The sequence below is a fragment of the Gadus morhua genome, chromosome 4 (assembly GCF_902167405.1).
Source record: "Gadus morhua chromosome 4, gadMor3.0, whole genome shotgun sequence".
Taxonomy (NCBI): Eukaryota; Metazoa; Chordata; class Actinopteri; order Gadiformes; family Gadidae; genus Gadus; species Gadus morhua.
The window spans coordinates 27,202,605-27,229,972 of record NC_044051.1 but is presented as its reverse complement, the minus strand read 5'-3'; the positions used below and the strand labels follow the sequence as shown (position 1 = coordinate 27,229,972).

The window sequence follows — 27,368 nt, the reverse complement described above, 5'->3', positions numbered from 1 at the left end:
CATGAAGTGTAAAATGTAATAATTGTTAAAAAAAAAAATCCTTTTGGGGCCAAACTTAGCCTTTTGATTTAAAGCTTTATATCAAGGGAAAATAAAATAAGGCTTACGTTGTCTGAAAACACAACTATTGAGATATATTGATTAAGTGCTTAACTGACATCAGACATGTCTGTCAAATGTCAAGTTCTCCAACCTGCCAGCTCTTTTTGTGAAAGGTCATGGCTCTCTCTTTCATACAACCACACACAGTAACATTCGTACAAATCCCAACCCACCACACCAGGATACGTCTCCACTGATACTGTGGCACCGCGGAGGCTCAGAGCGCATGACGCCGGGGGAGGAGGCGCCACGCCGGGTCATATGAGCGTCATCAGGGGGACCGCGGAGAGCCAGTCCCACGGAGGAGAGCCAGTCCCAAGGCACGGTGGAGTGGAGCCAGTCCCACGGCACGGTGGAGTGGAGGCAGTCCCTCCGAGGAGAGCGCCGCTGCACCGCCTACCCACCGGGCCGCTTCCTCGGAGAGATGGAGGGCCACTCGTGACCGCCGACTCCAGAGGTAGGATTACATTTCGGGACCATTAGTCTTGAGGTAACGATTTGGCGACCTTGCAAAGACACGGTTTGTTAGGGGACATGAACAGTGAGCCAATCTGGCCGTATATTTGTATATATTTTATGTCTGTGGTTATTTAGGTTGTCATTTTTCGCCTGACCGTTCATAATCCACCATGCAGCCGAGTGAGCCGACTCTGGTTCGACGGCTGCCCCCTTGTCAATCACACCTAGTTTGTATTGTTTCTTGCCAGAATAAGTGTTCAGTCAGTCACACAGCCGGTTTGATTGTGGTCGACGGAAAGTGCATGAAACAGCGTGAAACCATTTCCTCAAGTGTCCCGTATTCAATGTGTAGCGGCGTGTGTGTGCATGCATGCGTGTGTGGGGGGTCTGGAATGTTTAGACCCATGCATTTACGTCTCTCTGGAAGAATTAAATGGCGCATGATGGTTACTACTAGCCTGGTACTACGAGACCATCGTACTTAATTTCATTTGTACAGAAGGTCTGGAACTGCTCAATTGATAAAAAGTTCACTCACTTGGAGGGGGGTGCCTGAAGAAGTTTTAAAATGATTGGATCTGCCCAGTGCCACTCTGGATCTGCCATAACCAATCGCGTTTGGTCGTGACGTATTGTCTTGCGACGGGACCGGCTCCTTCACCACTGACGGGCTGTTTCCCAAAGTGAAGGCTGCAGCCTTGCAATATGGAAAGCCAAGAAGGCCACAATCCGGACCTAGATTGGCGCGGTAAAAGTGCAAAACCGTACGGAATCCGTACGGAATCCGTACGGTTTGGCAAGAATTCCGTACGGATTCCGTACGGTTTTGAATGACTAATAGCCGCGGCTATTAGTCATTCACTCCGGCTATTAGTTATTCACTCCGGCTATTAGGTATGCAGAACGAGCCCCTCCCCTTCTTTGCTTGACCACTAAGTTTGAAGGCTGTCTAACCAATCAGTGAAGAGAAAGACCAGACTAAAGTAACGCATTGTCGAAACTAGAGCTGCAGTGCCTCCATGTTTCGCCGTAACATAAGGCTGTGTTGTCTTTACTAGTTTCACTACAATGTAATGACCACCACTAGCTAGTGGAAAATATATTTGTGTCTAGTACAGTGATATATTTGTTAGGCTATATATTGAGATGGCAGTCCCTCATCCCCAGATTGTTCGCGATATGCAGTAGCCAGCTCGGCCATAACATTACAATTTCATGGATGCAAGCAAGCCAAGACAATCGATCTATATCTATAGCCTACATGACAACACGCAGACACACACACACACACACACACACACACACACACACACACACACACACACACACACACACACACACACACACACACACATATTAAGCACACTGGTAAAGCAATAGGAGCCTGCATTGGCTAAAGTTGTTGGGATGTACCTTATTTTATAACAGGGAGGGGCAAAGTTGTGCATTACAATGCAAACACGACAATAATTGGCACCGTTCTTGCGCACTCAGAAGAACATGAACTGAATAAATGCCAGGTATATAGCATATCGGAGACGGGTACACAATCAGTGCATTTGCAAATGAGAGCCTGCAGGTGCGCTCTCTCACGCACATTCACACAATCACTCCAACTTCTCCAACTCCAAGGCAAGGCTGTTACACTAAGACCACAAACAACCACAACTAACCAGCCTACATATCCACAATAATGCACAACAATCAGTTCTATACATTGCGTCTATCTTCTGTTTGGTGCACATGGCTAATTTGCATAGTTTGCACCGGACTGTCGGTTCCGCTTGTCAAAAAAATAGAACGTATTTGTGACCCTAAAAAAAACGATTCAATACAAACATAAATAGGTATACATAAATAATGTAATCTTGTGAGCGAGTAAATTGACATTGGTGACAGTGGTGTTTAACACCAGCTACGTCCATGCAAAATATAGCAACGTATCCAGGGGTTTTTCTAGAAAAAAAAAGTAGCAGGGAGCAGACCCCTGCGCAAAGCCGAGGGAGCAACGCGACCGAGGCGGGGGATGGTGTGGAAGGGGGGTCTCCCCCTTCCACCGCGCGAAGCCTTTGAAAAAATAATGATTAAATGGTACATTCTGAGGCTATCTTAGAGAGAAATTCTAGCTCTTGTGGTCATCCTGAAAAACTAAAATACTATCAACTTTTGGTAGACTTGTACAACTTTACCCTGTAAATAAACACGACAAATTTCAAAAATATTGGCTAAACTTTTATTAAGTAGGACAAATCACAACAGCAGCCGTCTGTTCCTGAGGCTGCCCCAACGGCTCACTGCCTTGTCAAAATCAAATTGATCAATTGCAGGCCCCTCAATACTGATCCTGAGGAGGTGGTTCAGGGTAGCGTTAGTCATGGTAGACCTCCTGTGCCATGCCTCTATGGACCAAGTTGTGGGGCTCTAGAGTCAATAATGGCGACGCTATAGAAATGTTACTATTGTTGTCGTTTTCAGTTTTGCACTTTGCAGACGGTCCCTAAGCTCGCGGCTGAAAGCCGACTGCTCGTAGAAGCCAATGCAATTCACCGTTCGCTAAAGACGGCTCGTTTGGATGAAAACTATGTTGTAGCTGGTTCTCTGGGTTACTACACTTTTATTGGGCTAATTCGGCCTTGCAGCTGCCATTTAGTTCCCTGCTACGGGTTCCCTGGTAACAGGGAACCCTGTTCGACTGTTCGTTTTGCTCTCGTAAAACTCTTGATCAACACTCAGCATTTGTTTATTTCTGTCGTTCATTGAAACCGCTTTGTGCAGAGAGAACTGGAATGGTCTTGTATACTTGCTTAGCATCTTAGCGCCTAGACCAAAAACTAGGGATGGGCGTGAGGAATCGATTACTCGAGTACTACTCGTTACAAATGAACTCGGTTGGTGGACAGGCAAACTCGAGTTTGCATATACACACACAAACAAAGTTTTCTGAAGCAAATGTATCAATTTTCTGTCGGCGCCACTAACGCATGACGTGGGCACAAAGAAAATTAAATGCATCCATTTCCATGGCGCGTTCCGTGCCGTGTGCAGGCACGCCAGAATTCAAAAAGTTAAGAGATGGCGGTATTTCGATAGTCCATTTGCTGCCGTTTTATTTGCAGCTTTAAGCATTTATTTGCAATGGTTAGGCTACTTGTTTCGTTTTTTTTAAACTGTTACAGGCCTTGGTTCGACGTGATTTAAATTGTGAGACGCTGCGCATATTTATTTTTATTTTTGTGTTTTGAACGTTTGCAAAAATAAATAATGAATACTCTGATAACTCTGACTGTTTTGATGGAGAATAAGCATTACATGTTTGGTTGGTAATATTGCCGTTTATCATCGGGCCTGCCGCCTATTCCTGCTGCAGATGCGTTGCATTCTAAAAATAGATTTGATTTAACGAGTACTCGATTGATCCTCGAGGAATTCCTTCGATCACTCGAGTTTGGAATTTACTACTCGTGCCCATCCCTACCAAAAACCCATTCAAATACATAGTAGCTAGCTAGCTTGCTGCTAATAACTTTAACGTTAGCATGTCGACTCGGTCTGGGAAACTCCAATTCGGATCGGAATATTTTTGGAGTAATTATAAGTTATTTGAGGATCAGACACATTGTCAGGTGGTGGTGTTGGGATATTTTCGCGGAGAAAAGATAGTTTTGAGAAATAGTGTATGTTGTACAGCAGCATGTAAGTACAGATCCAAGTCTGACAGGTTCAGTCGGCATTTCGGTAGGATGGCGCACGCCGGGAGTATCGGGGCGCAGCGCCCCTGTTCCCTTGTTTAGAAAAAACCCTGGTATCATTAAGTTGCAAAAACGTTTGAAAAGTGGCACAGGTCTTTAGGCTTGATTATTTGCATTAACATGATGAATCTATAAAAAGCAATACGGCACAAAATATTTCTGAAAACTAATATAACTTCACTTCATTTGAACGTGTACTGCTCTGCCATTTTCAAGAACCCGCCCAGTGAACGCAGAGGATTGTGGGTAGTTTTGGCTCGTCTAGGATGCAGCGATGCATCCTTGAAAAATCTCGGAATTCTCAAAAACAAAGGACGCAAAAATGGCGCGGCTTTCTAGTGTCCTCAACATTGGAACAGTGCTTGTCGGCATTCTATGACGTAGCGTCCTTAAAAGGGCGGCCGTTGAGCATGCTTCCTTGACATTGGGAAACAGCCACGGAGCCAGCTGGAAAATCAAACTTTTCCTGAACCCGGTGGGGGGAAGCGCCACAACCTCATGGCCTCTGTCACACTAAATTTGTACCGGCTGCCAAATTTGTACCGGGCGCGTCATCCATACGTAATCCACTCCAAATCTGCCTCGCGTCGAATGACGTGAACATTCGCGAACCTTCTATCTAGCGATCCGTTATCTGTATTGTGCTATTTCGTCCTTGACCTGCTTTAAACACTCAGTTTACTTGCTAAATTTGATTAAACAATTAAATACAATACAAATATAAAGTAAAAACAAGTGTTATCTGTAGGCCTACTGATATCAACATCAGTTATTAGACCGTCACACGGAGCATGCGCAGTTGGATTGGCGCGCTGCATGTTGATGTCTGTTCCAAGATACATCGTGTGTTTATTAAGGAACCCAACAAAACATTACATTATCTAGCGATCCGTTAACTGTATTATGTTATTTCGTCTTTGGCAACATGAGCGCGAATGTTTTTTGAAACCTGCCCGGTAACGGACGACGCGATTATCTGCTGACAGGCAGGTTTGGAATGGATTACGTATGGATGACACGCCCGGTACAAATTTGGCAGCCGGTACAAATTTAGTGTGACACCTCCAACAAAACTCTGCAAAGCTTGTTCTTGCTCCGGCTTTAATTGACCGCGGTGAAGTTAGTTTTAGGTTGGATATTCGACGGATATTCAGTCCAGTTCCAGCCGCGACTTCCAAGTGCCCCTGACTGCAGCTGTCACGTTAAAATTGTACCGGGGGCGAAAATTGTACCGGCCTACGTCATCAGTTGTTTACATCTTGACAACCTGCCTGGCAACAAACGACGCGATCGTCTGTTGCCGGGCAGGTTGCAAAAAACATTCGGCTCATGTTTCCAAAAGACGAAATAACATAATACAGATAACGGATCGCTAGATAACATTTGTTTTTACTTTATATTTGTATTGTATTTAATTGTTTAATTGAATAGCAACAGACGACGCGATCGTCTGTTGCCGGGAAACGGGCGATCGCGTCAAATGACGTAGGAAGGTTCTTGAACATTCGCGTCCTACGTCATTTGACGCGATCGCCCGTTTCCCTGTTGCTATTCGATTAAACAATTAAATACAATACAAATATAAAGTAAAAACAAGTGTTATCTAGCGATCCGTTATCTGTATTATGTTATTTAGTCTTTCATAAACATGAGGCCTATGCATGTTACTTCCATGAATATTTTAATGATCAACTTGTCGGTCTATCCATACATTAGTTTATAATGTACACGAACAGAGAGCGGCAACTTACCTCTAGGCAGAAAAGAGCGCAGTATCATGGACTCAGACGGAAATACGTTCTCCCGCTTTCTGCAGAAAGCGGGAGAACGTATTTCCGTCTGGTCCTTGATGCTGCGCGGAATTTTCCTTAAATGTGGGCTGGCTTAAACGTTTAAGCCCGCCCACATTTAGCTCCTCCTCGATCTGCGAGCTGCAGTCAGGGGTTACTCGCGACTTCACGGAGATTTGCCCGGCAATACCTGCAGGAGAACGGTTACCACACCTCGCAGAGCCTCGCGGTGAATCGCTGGAAACTGATTTAGGGACCGTCAATATATTACTTCACGTAAATATATCAATGCAAAGTACTTGCAGTTTTTTCAATAGCTTCCATGCCATGTGACCCAGTGACTCCAAACCAGTGTCTAATTGTATTATTAAACCCTAAGAATAAGACACACCACTTGTTATGGTATTTTAGTGCTTCCTCTATTTTATATGAATATTAATATGCAGGAATTATCATATTTCTTTCAATAGCTTCCATGCCATGTGACCCAGCAACTCCAAACCAGTATCCAATTGTAGAACTAAACCCTACGAAAAGGACACACCACTTTTTATGTTATTTTAGTGCTTCCTCTATTTTATATGAATATTAATATGCAGGAATTATCATATTTCTTTCAATAGCTTCCATGCCATGTGACCCAGCGACTCCAAACCAGTATCCAATTGTAGAACTAAACCCTAAGAAAAGGACACAAAACTTTTTATGTTATTTTAGTGCTTCCTCTGTTTTATATGAATATTAATATGCAGGAATTATCATATTTCTTTCAATAGCTTCCATGCCATGTGACCCAGTGACACCAAACCAGTATCCAATGTAGAACTCAAACCTGAGAATAGGACACACTACTTTTTATGGTATTTTAGTGCTTCCTCTGTTTCATATGAATATTAATATGCAGGAATTATCATATATTTTTCAATAGCTTCCATGCCATGTGACCCAGTGACTCCAAACCAGTATCCAATTGTAGAACTAAACCCTAAGAATAGGACACACCACTTTTCATGGTATTTTAGTGCTTCCTTTATTTTATATGAATATTAATAAGCAGGAATTATCATATTTCTTTCAATAGCTACCATGCCATGTGACCCAGTGACTCCAAACCAGTATCCAATGTAGAACTAAACCCTAAGAATAGGACACACCACTGTTCATGGTATTTTAGTGCTTCCTCTATTTTATATTAATATTAATATGCAGGAATTATCATATTTCTTTCAATAGAAATATGATAATTCCTGCATATTAATATTCATATAAAATAGAGGAAGCACTAAAATACAATACAAAGTGGTGTGTCCTATTCTTAGGGTTTACTATTACAATTGGATACTGGTTTGGAGTCACTTGGTCACATGGCATGGAAGCTATTGAAAGAAATATGATAATTCCTGCATATTAATATTCATATAAAATAGAGGAGTCACTGGGTCACATGAAATAAACTATTGAAAAAAACCAAGTATTTTGTATTGATATATTTACGTGAAGTAATTTATTGACGGCCCCTAAATCAGTTTCCAGCGATTCACCGCGAGGCTCTGCGAGGTGCGCCAAACCAGTATCCAATGTAGAACTAAACCCTAAGAATAGGACACACCACTGTTCATGGTATTTTAGTGCTTCCTCTATTTTATATGAATATTAATATGCAGGAATTATCATATTTCTTTCAATAGAAATATGATCATTCCTGCATATTAATATTCATATAAAATAGAGGAAGCACTAAAATACAATACCAAGTGGTGTGTCCTATTCTTAGGGTTTACTATTACAATTGGATACTGGTTTGGAGTCACTTGGTCACATGGCATGGAAGCTATTGAAAGAAATATGATAATTCCTGCATATTAATATTCATATAAAATAGAGGAAGCACTAAAATACCATGAAAAGTGGTGTGTCCTATTCTTAGGGTTCAGTTCCACAATTGGATACTGGTTTGGAGTCACTGGGTCACATGGCATGGAAGCTATTGAAAGAAATATGATAATTCCTGCATATTAATATTCATATAAAATAGAGGAAGCACTAAAATACCATGAAAAGTGGTGTGTCCTATTCTTAGGGTTTAGTTCTACAATTGGATACTGGTTTGGAGTCACTGGGTCACATGGAAGCTATTGAAAGAAATATGATAGTTCCTGCATATTAATATTCATATAAAATAGAGGAAGCAATAAAATACCATAACAAGTGGTGTTTCTTATTCTTCGGGTTTAATAATACAATAAGATACTGGTTTGGAGTCACTGGGTCACATGAAATAAACTATTGAAAAAAACCAAGTACTTTGTATTGATATATTTACGTGAAGTAATTTATTGACGGTCCCTAAATCAGTTTCCAGCGATTCACCGCGAGGCTCTGCGAGGTGCGCTAACCGTTCTCCTGCTGCTATTGTCGGGCAAATCTCTGTGAAGTCGCGGCTGGAACTGGACTGAATATCCGTTGAATATCCAACCTAAAACTAAATGCACCGCGGCCTTTAATTGATCGATTTTCGGCAGCGATCCCACAACAGACCGAACAGCTTCTCTCGTATCCTTCTCAAAAGTCTGGTTTCCATGGAACGCATTCATATTAAAGAGGACGTATTATGCTTTTCGACTTTTATGACCTATAAACGTTGTTATAATGAATGATAGTCATGTTTAACCATGCACAAAAAACGATGTAGATTTTTTCGGGAAACTCTTCCTCTCATCTGGGCGCTTTCAGCCTTCTCTGTCAATGCTCCGTTTCGTCCTTCTCCGCCCCCTCGCCCCCCTCCTGCCAACCCAACTCTGTTGTGATTGGTTACCTTCCTTGGAGCGCGCGGGCAGATTTGACCAGGCATATGGGGGCTTGGCAGGAGTACGTCTACGTAGATGTCTCCCGGAAATGTGAACAAGTGAATCGCAATCGTTGCCCCGAGTGTTTAGCGCTCTGCAAAGCCACCCCAGACTGTCAGCAGGGAATACGTCGAAATGCATGTACGTCATTATTTGACACTTTAGTATGGTTAAACATGACTATCAATCATTATAACAACGTTTATAAGTCATAAAAGTCGAAAAAGCATAATAGGTCCCCTTTAAGCAGACCCAGACCTGGGGTGTTTCCCAATGTCAAGGAAGCATGCTCAACGGCCGCCCATTTAAGGACGCTACGTCATAGAACGCCGACGAGCACCGTTCAAATGTTGAGGACGGGACTCTCTAAATCGACGCTACTTCGCCCGGGGCGGGACTTTACGTCCTACGTCACTCGCTATGGGTGTGCATGTGTGCGCGTAGCCGTCACTCGCGATGGGTGTGCATGTGAGAAAGGTTTTGGCTTTTAGTGTCTATGGGTTTGTAATAACGGTTCTGATGGAAAAGTGGTATTTTATTTCCATAATCTTTGTTCAGTGAACGCATAAACCCGTTTGTTAGTTAGCAGTTAAACAAAAGTCGATCTCTTTGTTTACAGTTTCCAACGACCAACGTTTAAAGACTGATGTTTGGGGGTTCGATTCCCTAGTGATGCAAGGTTTTTTCTTTCATTTTGGACTGCACACACATCGCGAGTGACGGATACGCGCACAATGTACACACATCACTCTTTACAATTTCTAGGCAACTGAAGTTTAAAGATTGTCAAGTGGTTAACTCTTGAATCACATGTACTAAGACCTGATGGGTTAGTGGTCAGAGAACAACTCATTAACGCGGGGATAAGGGGTTTGATTCCTTAATGAAGCTAGCTTTTTTCTTTCAATTGGACTGGATGTTTGTATGCCATTTTGCGTAACTTATAGTTTATGATGAAGAAATGTTATTGGGGTTAAGGTTAGGTTAGGGTAAGGGTAAGACAGTGTTTTTGCAACACAATATTTCTTACAATAACACACAGTGCAAAGTTTTGATGACTCCAGTAGGAAACTTAAGATACCTAGAGAAATGCGTGAGTGCTCACAAAACATCAACAAGTCAGGAGTGTGGTACAGGGTGATCATTTCTGATATACAGTACAAAAGCTGAAACTATTAGCCAGGAGTGGGAAAGATGCAGACACAGACGTGGGAAGCAATAAGACACACCAACACACAGTTGCCTGTTGCAAAATGGTTTAAGAGTTTAATAGAAATAGTTAGGGTTAGCTAGGGATTTTTTTTCGAAGAACAGAGAACAGTACACACTGTGCACCCCACTGCCGAGCTCCATGGCATCCTTCCCCACTTCGCCACTTCATACCTGCTTGGTATGGCGTTATCTGGTATGGCTATAGTCTAATGTTAGCTTAGCTCGTGTTTTTTTGTCATGTTAATCGCTAGTAATAGTAAGTCATTTGTAGAAATATAGCCTATCATCACATACTGTAGGAATGTCCCCCACCCTCCATTGCGAACGACATGACGCTCGTAATCCTGTAGTGCAAGGGAGTTCGTGCACAGATCCCGGAGACAAACGGCTACGCGCACCCATAGCGAGTGACATAAGACGTAAAGTCCCGCCCCGGGCGAAGTGGCGTCGATTTAGAGAGTCCCTGTTGAGGACACTTGAAAGCCGCGCCATTTTTGCGTCCTTTGTTTTTGAGAATTCCGAGATTTTTTAAGGATGCATTGCTGCATCCTAGACGAGCCCTAACTACCCACAATCCTCTGCGTTCACACGCTGCACGGGATATTAATGAAAATGGCAGAGGGAAAGCAGTGCACGTTCAAATGTAAGTTACATTAAAGTTTTCAGAAATATTTTGTGCCGTATTGGTTTTTATAGATTCATCATGTTAATGCAAGTAATCAAGCTTAAAGACCTGTCCCCCTTTTCAAACATTTTTACTTAATGATACGTTGCTATATTTTGCATGGACGTAGCTGGTGTTAAACACCACTGTGTCACCAATGTAAATTTACTCGCTCACAAGATTATATTTATGTATACCTTCTTTTTTCTTTTTTCTATCTTTTTTCTTAGGGTCAGCCCAGCAAACGGAGGCTTTTGTGCACCTTAGGGTGGCGCACAAACATGTTGTCAAATAAATGCACCACCGATCATTTGCAATGTTTGTAATTTGTATTGAACGTATATAATTGTATTATATATAATATACTTATGTGTTCAAAGCACTGGTAGATTGTAGGTATATATGAATGAATGAATCAGATCAGTAAAATAATATATCCAAATAAATATATGTTTATCATCACTTTCTTTGTCTTTTCCCCCTGCATAATAGTAATCAACCATACTGTAAATGTGATGCATGAATTAAGTTCTCAGACAATTTCACTTGGTTTTATAAAAATTTAATGGAATTTCTAATAAAGACGATTCGATCAACCGCAACAAAGCTTTTGTGACTTCCTCAAAGAGGGAATTCCATGCGAAGGAGACATGACCGCATTCATAACAGGCAAATAAATAAATATCGATCAGCTTGATTGCTGCCATGTTTTATTCATAAAAGCACATGTGTTTACAAGCGCAAACGCAGTATTAAAAATCGGAAGCGGAAGCGCTTCCACACTAGCAAGTCATTCCAAAGTCCGAACGCTAGGAAGCACTCGAGCTAGCACTCTAGTCTCATCTTCATAGGACGCGACTAGCAAGGACGCGGGAAACAGCCATAGTACTGAAGTGAAATTGAAATTGAGCAGAAGTAGTCAGGTGGGCGGTGCCAGGCTAGGTTACTACAGGGGAAGAAAAGCCATGGTTTTGCTCTTGCGGGACGAGGCACATGACCGGCTGTGTGTTGGGTGAGGTGGAGAGAGGGGATGACAGAAAACATGACTGCTGCTACGATATTGTTCTTTATGAAGGCAATCTCTATAAGGGTCTGCGGACGAAAAGGTTAATTTCCCAGAATGGGAATTCGGTGCCATGTCATTTCTCCGACGCTTCATTGTTCCGACCTCTCGGTCGTATGCGGACTCCTCCAGCGGCGGAGCAACGGGAGGAGTCCAGCTGGAGGAGTCTGCATATGGCCGAGAGGACGGAACAATGGAGCGTCGGAGATATGGACCCGAGGTAGGGGTGCGCATGGATATACGTGTAACGAGTTAGTAAATCATAACCGTTTAGGAAAAATCAGTACATGAAAACCGTAAAAAATAAATAAATAAATTACCGCGCCCTGTTTCAATGGGAATCGCGACGGCCCATACTTTCAACATAAAGTTTACATATTTATAATTCGAAATTCGTCCCAGCCTTTATACCACAGATGCTCTAGGTTCTAGGGTCTAGCACAGTGGTTTTCAAACTGTGTGGCGCGCCCCCCTGGGGGGCGCCAGAGTTCTTCAGGGGGGGCGCGAAGTGAGAAAAAAATAAACCCGAAAAAAAAACTAAAAGTCGATGATTCAAATCATAAATCGTACTTCAACTGTAGAAGTAACATAACCAGTGACGGCTGGTGGTGATTTTGGGTGGGCGGGCTAACGAATGCATTACATTTATCAATAGGCCTACTTCACAGGGCTCCAGATGCCATGAGGTCACCTTTATATCTCTGTTCATAACTTTCATATAATGTGAATGATTTTTAAACAAGAATAAGGTGTAGAGAAATGCGTGTCTTTATTTGAAGCACAATTATAAATAAAAAGAAAAATAAGGTGTTTAAAGAGCTTCACTGAACTGAAATTGAACATTTCGAACTCAACCATTAAGCAAAATAAAACTTTTTTTTTTGCTTAAAGTATTAAACAATTAAAATGTTGACCGGTCTCCCTTTGCACAAAATGCGGCTGTGTACGATCACACACTCTTTGGTAGAGACGTCTGTGTCGCCGTCAATCATGAAGGACATCTATGTGGCGTTTCCGATGTCAGCAGCTGTCTTTTGCTTTAAGGTGTCGCCTATTATCGCAATGAATTGTGCACATGCCATCTCATTGCTATACGTCGGGTTGATGTTTAATCCAGTTTCCTTCATGAGAATAATTTCGGATTTAAATTTGGTGAATGGCAACTCCTCTTTGGCAATGTTGTATGCAACATTAAATTGATCATTTCCGATTCCTTAGAGAACCTTATTGTTGCTGCCTGTCGCTGAAATGCAGCTGGGAGAGGGGCCACTTGTCACGTCATGTTGGGTTATTTAGACATATGCTTTTTTAATGTTTCGATACGAAACGTTCTTGGCCCGCTTACAAATGCACTATTACCGGCCATATTCTGACCTCACTCAGTAAAAGCAGTGCGTTCCGTAATGCACTGCGTAATAATAAAAAATGTATATAAATGAGTCAGCATTTAAATAATTAGTGTGATGTACATCGTTTGGATGATGTTTCCCCAATCTCGTCACTTCCAATTTTTCCTCCAAAGACATTAAAGAAAACCGATTAGAAATTAAATAATCCACTTCGTTCATTTTCATGCTAACGCCCACCATACTGCACTTGCGCTACTGTGCTGTGATTGGTCGAAGGTCACTGTGCTGTAGCTACTGTGCTAGCTGGTCCAAGGTCGGCCTTTGGGCTAAACTAATTTAGCCCAAATGGGAAGCATATGAAGGGGGCGTGTCAGGGCACCTGTCAATCAAACGTCAATGGAAGCTTATGCTACTGTGCTTGGGCTAAATGAAATTAGCCCAAATGGGGGCGTGTCACGACACCGGTCAATCACAATAAAATGGCCGCTTACGCTACTGTGCTTGGGCTGAATGACTTTAGCCCAAATGGAAAAACATATGAAGGGGGCGTGTCACGATACCTGTCAATCAAAATTGAATGGAAGCTTACGCTACTCCGCTTGGGCTGAATACATTTAGCCCATTCACAGGAAAAAACCCAAGATATATCATATATCCTGGGTTTTCTGTCACTTTTTGGTGCAGTTGCTGCTTTAGGTTCTACCAACATGTAAAACAATATGTTCTACGGTTTATAATAATATTTTTTCATTTTTACTGTAAAAGGTAGGGAGGGCTTAGCCCTGTTAGCCCATTTATGCCAGCCGTCCCTGAACATAACTAAATCAATTTTCAACCGTTTATCTTCGTACAAACCCTTTAACAAATCTGCACACTTGTATCTTCAATAATATCCCAACAGAATTTCGATGTCATTTAAAATTTCTTCAGAATCACAGTTTTAGTTTCATACCGCTTGGTTTTCAGCTGTTTTCATCGAAGACGTCAGCCCATTCTGATACACCTACTTCTAGACATCGTAACTCATTCCTTTTTCAACCGTTTACCATCGTTCAAACCATTAAACAAATCTACACACTTGTATCTTCAATACTATCGAAACGGAATTTTGTTTGCATATATACTTTTTTCAGAATCACAGTTTTAGTTTCATACCGGCATCGTTTTCAGTTGCTTATAATAATTTAGGTCACCATAGCAACGTCGGTGTGAGTACCAAATGTGATCGGCTGCCAGGGGACTCTCTAAATCGACGCCACTTCGACCTGGGCGGGACTTTACGTCCTACGTCAATCGCTATGGGTGTGCATGTGTGCGCATAGCCGTCACTCGCGATGGGTGTGCATGTGAGAAAGGTTTTGGCTTTAGTGTCTATGGGTTGGTAATAACGGTTCTGATGATTTTTCTGATGGAAAAGTGGTCTTTTATTTCCATAATCTTTGTTCAGTGAACGCATAAACCCGTTTGTTAGTTAGCAGTTAAACAAAATGCGATCTCTTTGTTTACAGTTACCAACGACCAACTGATGATTGGGGGTTCGATTCCCTAGTGATGCAAGGTTTTTTCTTTCATTTTGGACTGCACACACATCGCGAGTGACGGATACTCGCACAATGTACACACATCACTGACTTTACAATTTCTAGGCAACCAAAGTTTAAAGATTGTCAAGTGGTTAACTATTGAATCGCATGTACTAAGACCTGATGGGTTAGTGGTCAGAGAACAACTCATTAACGCGGGGATAAGGGGTTCGATTCCTTAATGAAGCTAGCTTTTTTCTTTCATATTGGACTGGATGTTTGTATGCCATTTTGCGTAACTTGTAGTTTATGATGAAGAAATGTTACTGGGGTTAAGGTTAGGGTAACGCTAAGGGTAAGACACAAAGTGTTTTTGCAACACAATATTTCTTACAATAACAAAGTCCAAAGTTTTGATGACTCCAGTAGGAAACTTAAGATACCTAGAGAAATGCGTGAGTGCTCACAAAACATCAACAAGTCAGCAGTGTGGTACAGGGTGATCATTTCTGATATACAGTACAAAAGCTGAAACTATTAGCCAGGAGTGGGAAAGATGCAGACGCAGACGTGGGAAGCAATAAGACGCACCAACACACAGTTGCCTGTTGCAAAATGGTTCAGAGTTTAATAGAAATAGTTAGGGTTAGCTGGTATGGCGTTATCTGGTATGGCTATAGTCTAATGTTAGCTTAGTTCGTGTTGTTTCGTCATGTTAATCGCTAGTAATAGTAAGTCATTTGTAGAAATATAGCCTATCATCACAGACTGTAGGAATGTCACCCACCCTCCATCGCGTACGACACTGACGCTCGTAATCTGTAGTGCAAGGGAGTTCGTGCACAGATCCCTGAGACAAACGGCTACGCGCACACATGCAAACCCATAGCGAGTGACGTAGGACGTAAAGTCCCGCCCAGGTCGAATTGGCGTCGATTTAGAATCATCCTTCGTAGACCGCGTCCTTCGAAGGATGCGGCCTTCGTAGACCGCGAAGGACACTTCGAAGGCCGAAGAAATGGGACGGTCTAGCCTACGGAGCATTTCTGGTTTACGTAACAAACCGTTACCGCCCTTTCACTTGCGTGACCACGCGCTGCTCCTGTCACCTAGCAACCCTGACAGCTGAACTGACCTGTTAGTTAAACCGGACAGCGCGAAAAAAAAGAAACCAACTAAAATTATTATTGATCATTATGTTTTTGTATATAGTAGTTTTATAATAATTGTTGTAAATAGTCACATGAATGTTTGTTGTAAATAGTTTTATTGTTGTATATCTGTTTTATAAGTTATATACGAATACATTAGTCAATACAAAAAAGTTAGTAAGGGTTTTAATAAATAGTTAATCAAAAAAGTTAGTTGAATAGTTAGTTTCAATAAATATGTAAATAATAATAAACAATGTGTTAAATATAACAGAACATAAGTTATTTGTCCACCAAACGCTCCAAAATTGAGAAAAACCTATCCATTCTTTCCCTGCTTTCCTGGGCTCTTCTCTCCTCTGCCTCCCTTTGTAGCCTCATGTCCTCTTTTATTAACTGGAACATTTACATTTACATTTAGGGCATTTAGCAGACGCTTTTATCCAAAGCGACCATACAATAAGTACATTTGTCATAAGAAGTGCATCAATATATCGCTGTCGGTACAGAAAGGATGTTCATAGAACCAAGTGTAAGTACCACAACACAGTTCCCCGTGTTACAGCCATGATAGCAGCTACTGCAGTTGCTACACAGTTAAGTACTATAATACAATACAACACAGTGTACAATGGTTGCCAGAAGGGGGAGGGTGGCTATGCAGTCGAGGTGGACTCTGAACAGGTGAACCTTGAGTCCTTTTCGGAAGATAGTGAGCGACTCTGGAACATGTCTTCCTCTCTGTCCCTCTTTCTGGACCTTGGCCCTCGCTGTCTTTCCTCCTCCTGATCCTTGTCCTCAACCTCCTGATCCACCACTGCTGTACTTGGCCCTGGTGTGTTCTCAGGGATGGAGGCAATTAGGACAGGGGGGTTGGTGGAATGCCTCTGTCCCAATCCAATACCTTATCCATGGGGACAAACCAGGGCCAAGTGGCAGCAGTGGGTTTCCCACCTACCCCCTCTCCTGATCATGGCAGTTTACAACAAGAGCAGTATCAAAACAAATTTCAGCAAAAGTTTTTCTTTGCCTGCGGGGGAGTCACCTTCCCCAGAGAAAACAAGAGACACATTTATCAATCATGTTAATAGCCCATGTTAACAATAGGCCATTTATAATATATATATTTGACCATCTTGTAAAGGTTACATTTAAATTAGCCCTCATCCTATATGAAGCCCATAATAATAAGACAACCAGTAGAAGTCAAAACACCCTTTTTCTTTGTGTGCTTTTCTAGTGCTGTCTAGTACTGATGCGAGCTGTGACTTTTTTTGTCTTTCTTTCTTTAATAACCCAAAATAGGACATTGTAGTAAACGATTTCTGGGGATGTTGTATCCGTCCTGCTGTTTAATGAGGGCTAATTGAACTAACCTTTAAAAGATGGTCAAATGAAGATATATAAATGGCCTATAATAATTTTTATAAACTAACTTACGATATAAATAAACGATTGTTTCTTTAACCCCAAGCCACACTTGCTGAGTATTTCACCCCGGTGAACAGCTCATCGTTCTCCCCCCTCGATAGAATAAATCGAGCAGTATGTTGCTGGCTCCCTAAACCAAAACCAAATGTTAGAATTAGTTTTGCTTTATGCTACCAAACAAAAGCAGCTTAAATAGCAAAATAACCAAGTTAACTCTGTGTAATCAATCCCAACGTCTGTAATGTTACGGTCTGAAAACCAGGGTCCACAACCTGTGTTCACGTTGGTCTATTTATCTAACGTTACAGAATAGCAAATTATCTATATAATCGCCAAAATTTCGGTAAATATAACCATTTTAACCTCTTAAATTTGAAACTATAGGGCTTAACGGGTGTTCTTAGTTAACGTTACAGCGTCACTAACTGTAACGTTACCTTACTTATATTGCCTATTACTTTAATGAAAAACGTTTTAAGGGCCCTTGTTTTTATTAACATTTGTATCGTTAAATACTCGAGTGACTAGAAACCAAATACTTACATTTAAATGCAGAACTTAAATCAGGGTTGCCAACTTTGGGACTTTGGCTGGAGTGAGACTCTAAAATATTAGTGTGAGCGGCAAATTTTTTGGACGACCCTTAACCCTAAAAAAATGTTTTATACAAAATAGTCCTCGTTTAGTATAAAGCCTCATCTATGAAAAAAAGTTAAAGAATGGAAACGCTTTTTCAAAATGTACAATCTGGGCCACCTTGAATCATTTGGGGAATTTAAAAGTGCCACTCGCCCGATTCTCAAGTATTCCAAGATATACCCTGGGCTAGGCTCTACCCCCTGTGAAAATCGACAAGATACACTATTTTGTATAGGCAAACGTCCCACCAATATTTATACCACTTGCTTACTCTCTATATGTCATTCATGGTTTTATTTTTATAATTTTTATTTGACTTTACATTTAATTCTTCATAATTCAGGCATTACAGAACTTTCATGGTCATAAATAAAAAATACGAACTGCAGTTTAATTTCTTTGTTTGTTCTTGAATTGACGTAGAATGGAGAAAAGGCTCATGGGATTGGGAAATGCGTTTATCCAATCAACAGATGGAGGTCAAGTCTATTTTCGGAAATGTAGGGGGATATATTAGTGGCCCCACGTCGAATGGTATGACCCAAGATACGTCAGACAGAGAAAGCGCGCAAATTCGACGGTACCACCTTGTCATTTGTTTACCCAGGTGCCATGGCAACACCATTGCTACCTCTCATTGGCTGAATCTTTGAGAATGTTGTAGACTCAATCGATATAAGGTGGCGGGGAGACGAAGCTCTGTTCGTTTGTATATTTTATTTACGTAACCATATTTTTGTTTTATGTTAAAAAAAAAAGAATCAAAGAACCAGTTCTTCTTGTTTTGGGGAACAAGTTCTTGTCGTTCACGTTCGGGATTCATTCGTTGTGAACGAATCGGTCGCGACCGACCCATCCCCCAACGCGCATCAGTGGGCTCCGACTCCGGCTCTGAACTCTCTCTGACCTTTTCAAACGCAACCTAGTATCATGTGCGTGGTTTTCAGCGAATCAACGATCAGAGAATACTGCCGTGATCACGTTGTAGGTAGGCAGATGATACAGCTTTTAGTCTGCTCCCGCAGAAAATGAACGGGAGGATTTTTTATTTTGGCGTGACATTTCTTGCGTGTGCGTGACAGCGTGAAATTGATGGTGAAAGCGTGAGAGTCACGCCAGGGGCGTGACTGTTGGCAACCCTGCTTAAATCGCCATTCTCCGCCATCTCCATTGATTGAGTACGCAATGAATCTTGGGAGGGATACGTTGGGCCGTGAAGGATCTTGGGATACGTTGGGCCGTGAAGGATACAGCCGATGCATCCTTCAAATCCGGGAAAAGAAGGCTGCATTCGTAGGCCGCATTTGAAGGACCCTTGGAATTGGGACAGCACTTGGCGCGTCGCTGTGACGCAATCTGCGTCCTAGGAATTGGGACACAGCCGAGTAGGGTCTATCTGCAGCCGGAGCCACTTGCCAAACACGCCCATTGCTCTGCCAGACACGCCTATTGCCAAACACGCCCATTGCTCGTTCTATGTGGTGGTGTCATGGCAAATTTGTACAGGCCTACGTCATCAGTTGTTGACAACTTGACAACTGATTTGATTGGGTTGTCCGTTCCCGGGTGGGTTTCAAAAAACATTCGGCTCATGTTTCCAAAGACGAAATAACATAATCTAGATAACGGATCGCTAGATAACACTTGTTTTTCATTTATATTTGTATTGTATTGAATTGTTTAATCAAATTTAAATCGTGTTTAAAGCAGGTTTCAAAAACCATTCGCGCTTGTTGCCGAACACGTGGTAGTCGACCACGTGGTAGTCACACGTGGTAGTCGACCACGTGGTAGTCACGTGACTGCAATGTAACAGGACGGGACTGGGCGGCGGGCTTATATTCTGTAGCATTACGCACGCGCACGAGCTATGGGCGTGTTTGGCAGAGCAAGGGCGTGTTTGGCAGAGCAAGGGCGTGTCTGGCAGAGCATTGGGCGTGTCTGGCAGAGCAATGGGCGTGTTTGGCAAGTGGCTCCGGCTGCAGATAGACCTACTTGACACAGCCGGCTGCCAGATCGGTTCGGGGTCCTGCCCTTACTGATGACGTATCGACACGTGACGTATCGACGCAAGCCAAACGCAAAACCCAGAAGTGTTTATAAACGGTGCTCAATCAGTTTTGGCTTTGATTTCATTGAACAGAACCCGTTCTCTCACAAAGCCATTGGAAACACGTCTTAAAGCACTGATGAATGCATATTTTTATTTTCACATATGTTAAAGTAAGGATTGGCATTGTTAAAGTTAGATATTAAGACAGTATTTTCTAGTTTCTATTAACTGAAAATGAAGAACTTGGGACAGTCATATGATTGATGAGATTTTATTTGCTCATACAAAACAGAATAAATAAGACAATACATTGATACAACTGAGGAACAGCTAAATGTAAATCCATAAAAAACTGCATGTTTAGATCCCATGGTGAATTGAGGATGAATTCATGAATGTTTTCAGATTAGTTTTTCATCCTATTCCTTGAAAATAGATTTTTTAGGGGGGGGGGGGGGGGGGGGGGGAATGCCATCTGAAAGAAGCAGAGGTGTGCAGATGTATTTATCTTGAGACCTTCAACTTCATACAATTAGTCTCGTCAGGGATTTGTATTCATATTTACAACTTAAATGTACCTATGATCTTGGACGGCAGATGTCATCACAGTACCCCCTGTCGTAGCTGTCGGAATATATTCCTTCCAGTTTGCCTCTTTTCCCTGTACCAATATATCCTAAAACAGAAATAAAAAATGAAATCATAGTCTAACCACACACTTTGCATGCGGTCTATACAGGTATGACCTCAACACTTCATGTACCTACTGACGCATAAGATTAGGGACTTGGAGCAGCAACAGTTGAGTGGAGGGCTACCTCGAGAACAACTTATGGCATTCTGGAATTTATGTTATCACCTCCTGTTCCAGTAGTCCGTCTGTTTATAAGGAGGAATGGGTGTTTTGTCAAGCAAGTAGAGAGTGGCTAAGTGATACTTGAGTTATATTACGGCAACCCGATGCCGTTGCCTCCCATAAAACGTTGCTGCTTAAAGTCCCTTCTATCGAAGTTAAGAACCTGTGCAGACTTTGTAGAGCCGACCACATGCCATGCAGGCAGGGGTGTAGTCTATTTTATTGTAGTGGGTATACTGTGATGATTCCCTCCCAGCCTTGTACAAACCCGTCCCACCGGTACGTGTACGTGTGTGGCGCTTATGGGGTGTCGCACCACACTCACCAACGCAGGGGTCTACAACCCGCTGATTTAAGAGTATAACGATTATCAACAATCATGGAAAGCTGAGTAGGTTTATCAGTTTTAATAACAGTATGAACAAATAGAACACAAAAATGACAAGTTGTCCTTTGTGTATCTATAGTAGCAATAGCACATGCTAAACAAGGACAAAATCTACTCAAAATAATTTAATGAACTGTTTAGAACCATGGCTAACCAGTGCATGAGAAGGAGATGACAGGAGACTAATGTTTCACTCTTTCAATTGCTCTAATTTGAGCTCTTACTGTTGTTATCTAACATACCATCATTTGCATAGTGATTAACATTACGAATTTCAATTGTGTTTACCAACAGTATGTTGGCTGACATTTACCTAACTTTTCTTCCCTCCACTCTAACCAAGGATGCCTGTTTTTAAATTCCCTAGCCTGACACCCAGTCTAAAAGGCTGGCCAGGGGTTCTCATCTAAAAGTAACAAGGAGATATAAAGTGGAATTAAAACATTGTCTTCTGTTGACTACTTGTTATGTGGTTTACACATTAATATGGGAGGACTGGACACACACACACGCACACACACGCGCACGCACAGACACACACACGCGAGAAGGAGGGGCTCGGCCCGCCAACTAACGTGCAGAGATGCAGGGGCAGCTTCGCGCTTCGTAACAGAGACAGGGCAGGGGGAATTTTATGAATGGTGAATGTAGGAGATAACTTCCCCTGCTTAAAGTATTTTATTGCAGTTATACCCAACCGGTATTTGCGCAAAATAAACACAGAAGTGAAAGGTCTGTCACAAGACGATTGATACGTATCCGTGCACATTTTTAAGTGGGTATACGCAAATCCTGGTGCGTTCCTAGTGGGTATACGGTGTATACCTGCGTATCACGTAGACTACACCACTGCATGCAGGTCCCAATACTGTACATGGTGTAGAACTCTGCTCTGTAGTTGGCGGATACTCTACACCATGTAGTGACGCCTGTGACAAACAAAGTGTAAGATGAAAGAGCACATTTATTTTTATAGAGAACATGGTTTTACTAGTGAAGGGAAAAACGGTCTGTCTAGTTACTGGACCAGATGAAATGAGACGGAGAGGTAATAAAGTCTGTCGGCACGAGGACCTTGGATTTATTAAGTAAAGTGGCAACGGTTATACAGAGTCATAAAGCGTGAGAAATCGAATATGTCTAAGTCCCTAATCAGCGCTGATGGTTCGTCCGGAGCTTCGCCTCCGTGGAAGGTCTGCTTCAGAAGAAGGTGAAGAGTCTCTGTGTGATACAGTCTTATGCTGTATCTTCCTCGTGATGAGGTGTGTGCGTTTGAGATGTGTATGGTTCTGTGTGTTTTTGCTTGGCCTTGGCTCCCAGGCTCTGCTGTGTATGCCTCCTAACGGGGGAGAGCTCCTCGTGTCTCCTGTGTGGTAAATTAAACCGGGGAGTGCCCCCCCGAACTGTCTTGTGTGTGATAATTTAATGTGGCTCTCAGGCCCTTGGTATGGGCAGGTAACGGGGGAGAGCTTCAAAGTGTCTCCTGTGTGATAAATTAATGTGGCTCTCCCGTTCTTGAGGATGACTGGTGCATTGTCTGAGTGTCCACCATCTGCCAGCCTGGGAAATGGGGCCTTCGGCTCCGGCCTTGACCTGACTATATTCTCATGTATGTGTTATGTGTTAAAAGTTGACTATATTGTAAGGTGACTGCCATGTGATGTGCTCATTAAGCTAGGGTAGGAGTTAGCTATATTTATAATGTACATGTGATGTACTCAGCAGGTTATTTTGCCCAACACTAGTAACATTACTAGTAAAACCAACAAGTTAACTATTAGGGGGCAGCCCTACTTCATTTATGAATGTGTATGTACAATGTGTGGTTAGATAACATTATGACAACAGGGTTAGGGTTAACTTAGTAGCTTCAGGAAATCCAGTGAAATTGCCAAGTTAAAAATAAAGGTTAAATACAAGCAAATGTTTTGGGCAGTACTTGGAAGAAAAAAGCAAAGGAATAGTGCCAATACAGAATACTTCCGATAAACTGGCTCAAATGTGCATTTGCGTTTGACACACTGTGACTTACCTTTCAGAAGGTAGGTCTTTGAGACCCTCCTAATGTTGGCCTTCCTGCTCTCTGGGTTTGGGGCGGTTGTTTTTAGGCTGTGATATGTGTTTAGATTGAGGTAATGCTTGACTTCCGTATAAAACGCTTCCATTTCTGTGAAAATAAATGAAATAAACAAAGACAAAGACAGACAGACTGAAAGTTTTCAGAATTAAGGCCAGAAAACAATTAATTCAATGGTATTAGGGAAATTAGGGTAATTATCACCTACAAAAGCCGCCCCCCCCCCCCCCCCCCCCCCCCCCCACAACTTCATTCAAATGAAGTTCATTTTTAAAATGTCTATTTATTTTATATTATTTTTGCTTTATTATAAGTTGGCTGTAGTTATTTTGTTTTATTTCTCAAGTATGCTGCTTAGAATAGTTTGTGGCGTGTTTAGTCACATAAAAACACCTCTTTTAAAGGCTTATTTGAAAATGTTGAAATAATTAGCTCCGAAATGCCATCAATCTGATTATTATTCATAGATTAGAAAAGAAAAGGAGATCGTTAATACTTACCTAAGAGCGGAAAAATACGTGAGCGTTAGCGTTAGTATGTGCATGCGCATTTAATGACATCGTTTACAGGAAGTGCGTCAGCGTTTTAGTATGCGCATGCACATTTAATGACATTGTTTACAGGAAGTGCGTCATTATTGCGCATCTAGGACCCCCGAACCGATCTGGCAGCCGAACACATATGGTACCCACACCTGTGAACAAACCCCGCCGAATAGTCGAATCTCTGGACTGAAAAGGCAGATCTGATTCGACTCAGAAAATTCAGAGTCGGGGACCCTGAATGAATCTGTGTAAACTGGCAGTTTACACAGATTAAGATGTTGAAATGTATTTAAAAAAGGCTAAGCTAAAACATGCTTAGATAAAGTTGTTAAATTGTGTTAAGAAATGTGTTTAAAAACGCACAAAGATGTTGTAATGTTTCAGAAATATGTTTAAAATGTTTAAAAAATATGTTTCAAATGTTTTAAAATTATGATCAGAGATGTTTAAAATGTGTAAAATAATTAAGATAGCTTTCAAAACACAGGTATTTAGAACATTTTTTTTGTGAGGGGGGGCTCAGCTGAATTTTTTTCTCTGAGTGGGGGCTCACTCTCTCACACTTTGAAAACCCCTGGTCTAGCATATAACCGTGCTTTCTGATTACAGTTTAATTCATTTTTCACAATTTACCAGCTCTCGTTTTGAAGAATAATCACCGCGCCATTCATTTCAATGGGAATCGCGACGGTCTATGCTTTCAACATAAGGTGTAAATATTTATAATTTGGGATTCGTCCCAGCCTTTATACCACAGATACTGTACGGTCTATAGCATATAACCGTGTTTTCTGATTACAGTCTAATGTAACAGTAAGCTGACAGCACCACAACTGCAAATTAACCAAACAGAGTTAACCGGTCAAACAAATTTTCTTTTTGCGAATATTCTGCGCGCGCATCCGCCGTGTTGATAAACAAATAATCCCCCTATTAAACAAAGTTTAACTGAGTGAGCGTGCCGTTTACAGACACCAGAATGAACGAGTTCACAGTAACGTTCATCAGGCAGTAATACAGTACGTTCAGTTCACGTTTGCCCAAAATATGAATGAGGTCATGAACTATCGTTCAATGAACGCGTTCAGGCACAACACTGTCAATATGTCTCTGTCTGTCTGTGTATCCACACCCAAGTTAATTGTAGTCAAGAAGAAAGGCAGACAGTATTCCCAGTGCTGTGAATTCTGCATATAACTTTTTTCCGGGGTCTATTCTCACTTTTCATACGCTTGTTTTACACCAGCAGCAAGGTAATTCCTTCAGTAGAGGGATGAATCACTTAAGCTTGTACCGTTTTTAGCTTCCTAGTTATTACTTATTCATTTCTAAAGGCTTACATTTCTGTTTTCTTTCTAAGGTGGAAGCATTGTCCCTCAGGCGTGATTTGGGACAACCAAAATCACACCCCAATCCAGTTCCAGCCAGCCCAAACCGGTTCCCCTCCAGCCCAATCCGGTTCCGCTCCAGCCCAATCCGGTTCCATCCAGTCTAATCCGTTTACACCCAGCCCTATTTGGTTCCGGCCAGCCTCCGCCTCGGTTCCTTCAGCTCCGGTTGGTGGGGCGGGGTGTGGGGTCTTAACAGCGTGCCTTTGCCATGGCCGAGGCAACCAAGTCGTCCCTGCTGAAGGTGATCCTGCTGGGCGACGGCGGCGTGGGCAAGTCGTCGCTGATGAACCGCTACGTGTCCAACAAGTTCGACACGCACCTCTTCCACACCATCGGCGTGGAGTTCCTAAACAAGGAACTGGTGGTGGACGGCCGCGCCGTCACGCTGCAGATCTGGGACACGGCAGGCCAGGAGCGCTTCCGCAGCCTGCGGACGCCCTTCTACCGCGGCTCGGACTGCTGCCTGCTGACCTTCAGCCTGGACGACGGCCAGAGCTTCGTCAACCTGGCCAACTGGAAGAAGGAGTTTGCTTACTACGCCGATGTGCGCGACCCCGACCGCTTCCCCTTCGTGGTGCTCGGCAACAAGGTGGACGCACCCGAGCGGCAGGTGGCCGGCGAGGACGTGCAGCACTGGTGCCGCGACAACGGCGGCCACGCCTACTTTGAGACCAGCGCAAAGGACGCCACCAACGTGACGTCGGCGTTCGAGGAGGCGGTGCGCCGCATGCTGGCCACTAGTGACGAGCCTGCCCACCACCTTTTGCCGAGCGACGCAGTGGACCTGCGGCGAAAGGAACCACGTGGTGGCGGCGGCGGCGGCAGCAGAATTGCCGATAGCGGTGAGGCGTGCTGCTGAACTGACAACCCCCCGTCCACCTCCTCGGTTGCTCACGGGATGGGGAGCAGACCAAGGTGAATGCGGAGGCGTCCGGTCCTGCTTGAGGTTAGCAGCGTGTGTCGCCCGTCTATGCGGAGGTTTACATCCACTGATCGCTGATTGGTCGAGCAGGGGCCACGTTGATCACAGCGAGCCAAGGCGTACGGGATGAGAGGCAGCCGATCATGAGACTCGATGATAGGCCTTCCCTGCTTTTGTGTGCGTGGTAAACCTCCACTAGGTAGGATACTTACTCGTATGTTAAACCCCAACTGAACTTAACTGCCGCACTGAATCCAATGTGTAGGAAACAATGTTGATAAAAAATTAAACAAAATGGCATCTCATCAGAGACTACTAAAAAACACTATCAAATTGCAGGTGCTTATAGTATAAGTTTCCTGTTTTAATTCATGACCATATCACTGACCTTGTTCACTAAGCCTTAAACAGACTTACGTTATTTTAAGAGGTTTCTCTTTTGTTTTTAATCTAAATTCCATAATGATGATGATAATAATCTAGATTATAGTGCAAAGGTTTTATAATGAATACATCTGCCAACAGATGAGATTGAACTGAAAATAGAACATGATTTGTAATGCAAAAACACTGTGAAATGATGTCATAAATATATATTGTAAAAAATGTTATTGAAATAAATGGTCACAAAAACCGATTAATATTAAGGAGTATGATGATTATGCATTATGGTTCAGAATTAATAAAGTTTGGACCTGAAAGATGGTTAATCGTGTTTATGAACTGATAAACACGATTAACCATTGTTTTTTTTTACAAGCATATCCCTGAACAAGCATGACTCAAGACGTTTTGATGTTAATTTGTATTTTAATTTGCTCGCATAATAACAATATGTAGATAAAGAAGTGTCATAACTTTAGCCACCAGAGGGCAGCATTGTGCGGAAGGCCTGCCTGACCAACGCCCAGCCGACATTACGACATCATATTAACGTAATGCCTGCTGTCACGTTGCACGCCAGCCATGTTTTAACAATTAACTGTATTTAGTGTTTTATTTTACACACTGTATGGACACAATCATGCTGGAGTGTACGACTTGTTTCGCAGAAGATTTACGACATAACGCACACTTGACATAGCCTATAGTTAGAATCAACCTTGCATGGATGACATCTGTCCATTTTATGGGTAACTGGCGTTTTTTAAGAATAAC

The 27,368-nt window shown here is 42.4% G+C and overlaps 1 protein-coding gene across 1 annotated transcript; it reads left to right on the top strand.

Annotated features, from left to right (window-relative positions):
- Positions 1 to 311: 311 nt before the first annotated feature.
- Positions 312 to 27,368, top strand: LOC115541986 (ras-related protein Rab-9A). The gene is made up of 2 exons (XM_030353986.1): positions 312 to 559; positions 25,258 to 27,368. Exon 2 carries the CDS (start codon positions 25,497 to 25,499, stop codon positions 26,145 to 26,147), a length of 651 nt encoding a protein of 216 aa, XP_030209846.1. The 5' UTR covers positions 312 to 559; positions 25,258 to 25,496; the 3' UTR covers positions 26,148 to 27,368.

Excerpts from the sequence above, each read along its gene's own strand:
- LOC115541986 (XM_030353986.1), top strand. The coding sequence starts at position 25,497 with ATGGCCGAGGCAACCAAGTCGTCCCTGCTGAAGGTGATCCTGCTGGGC.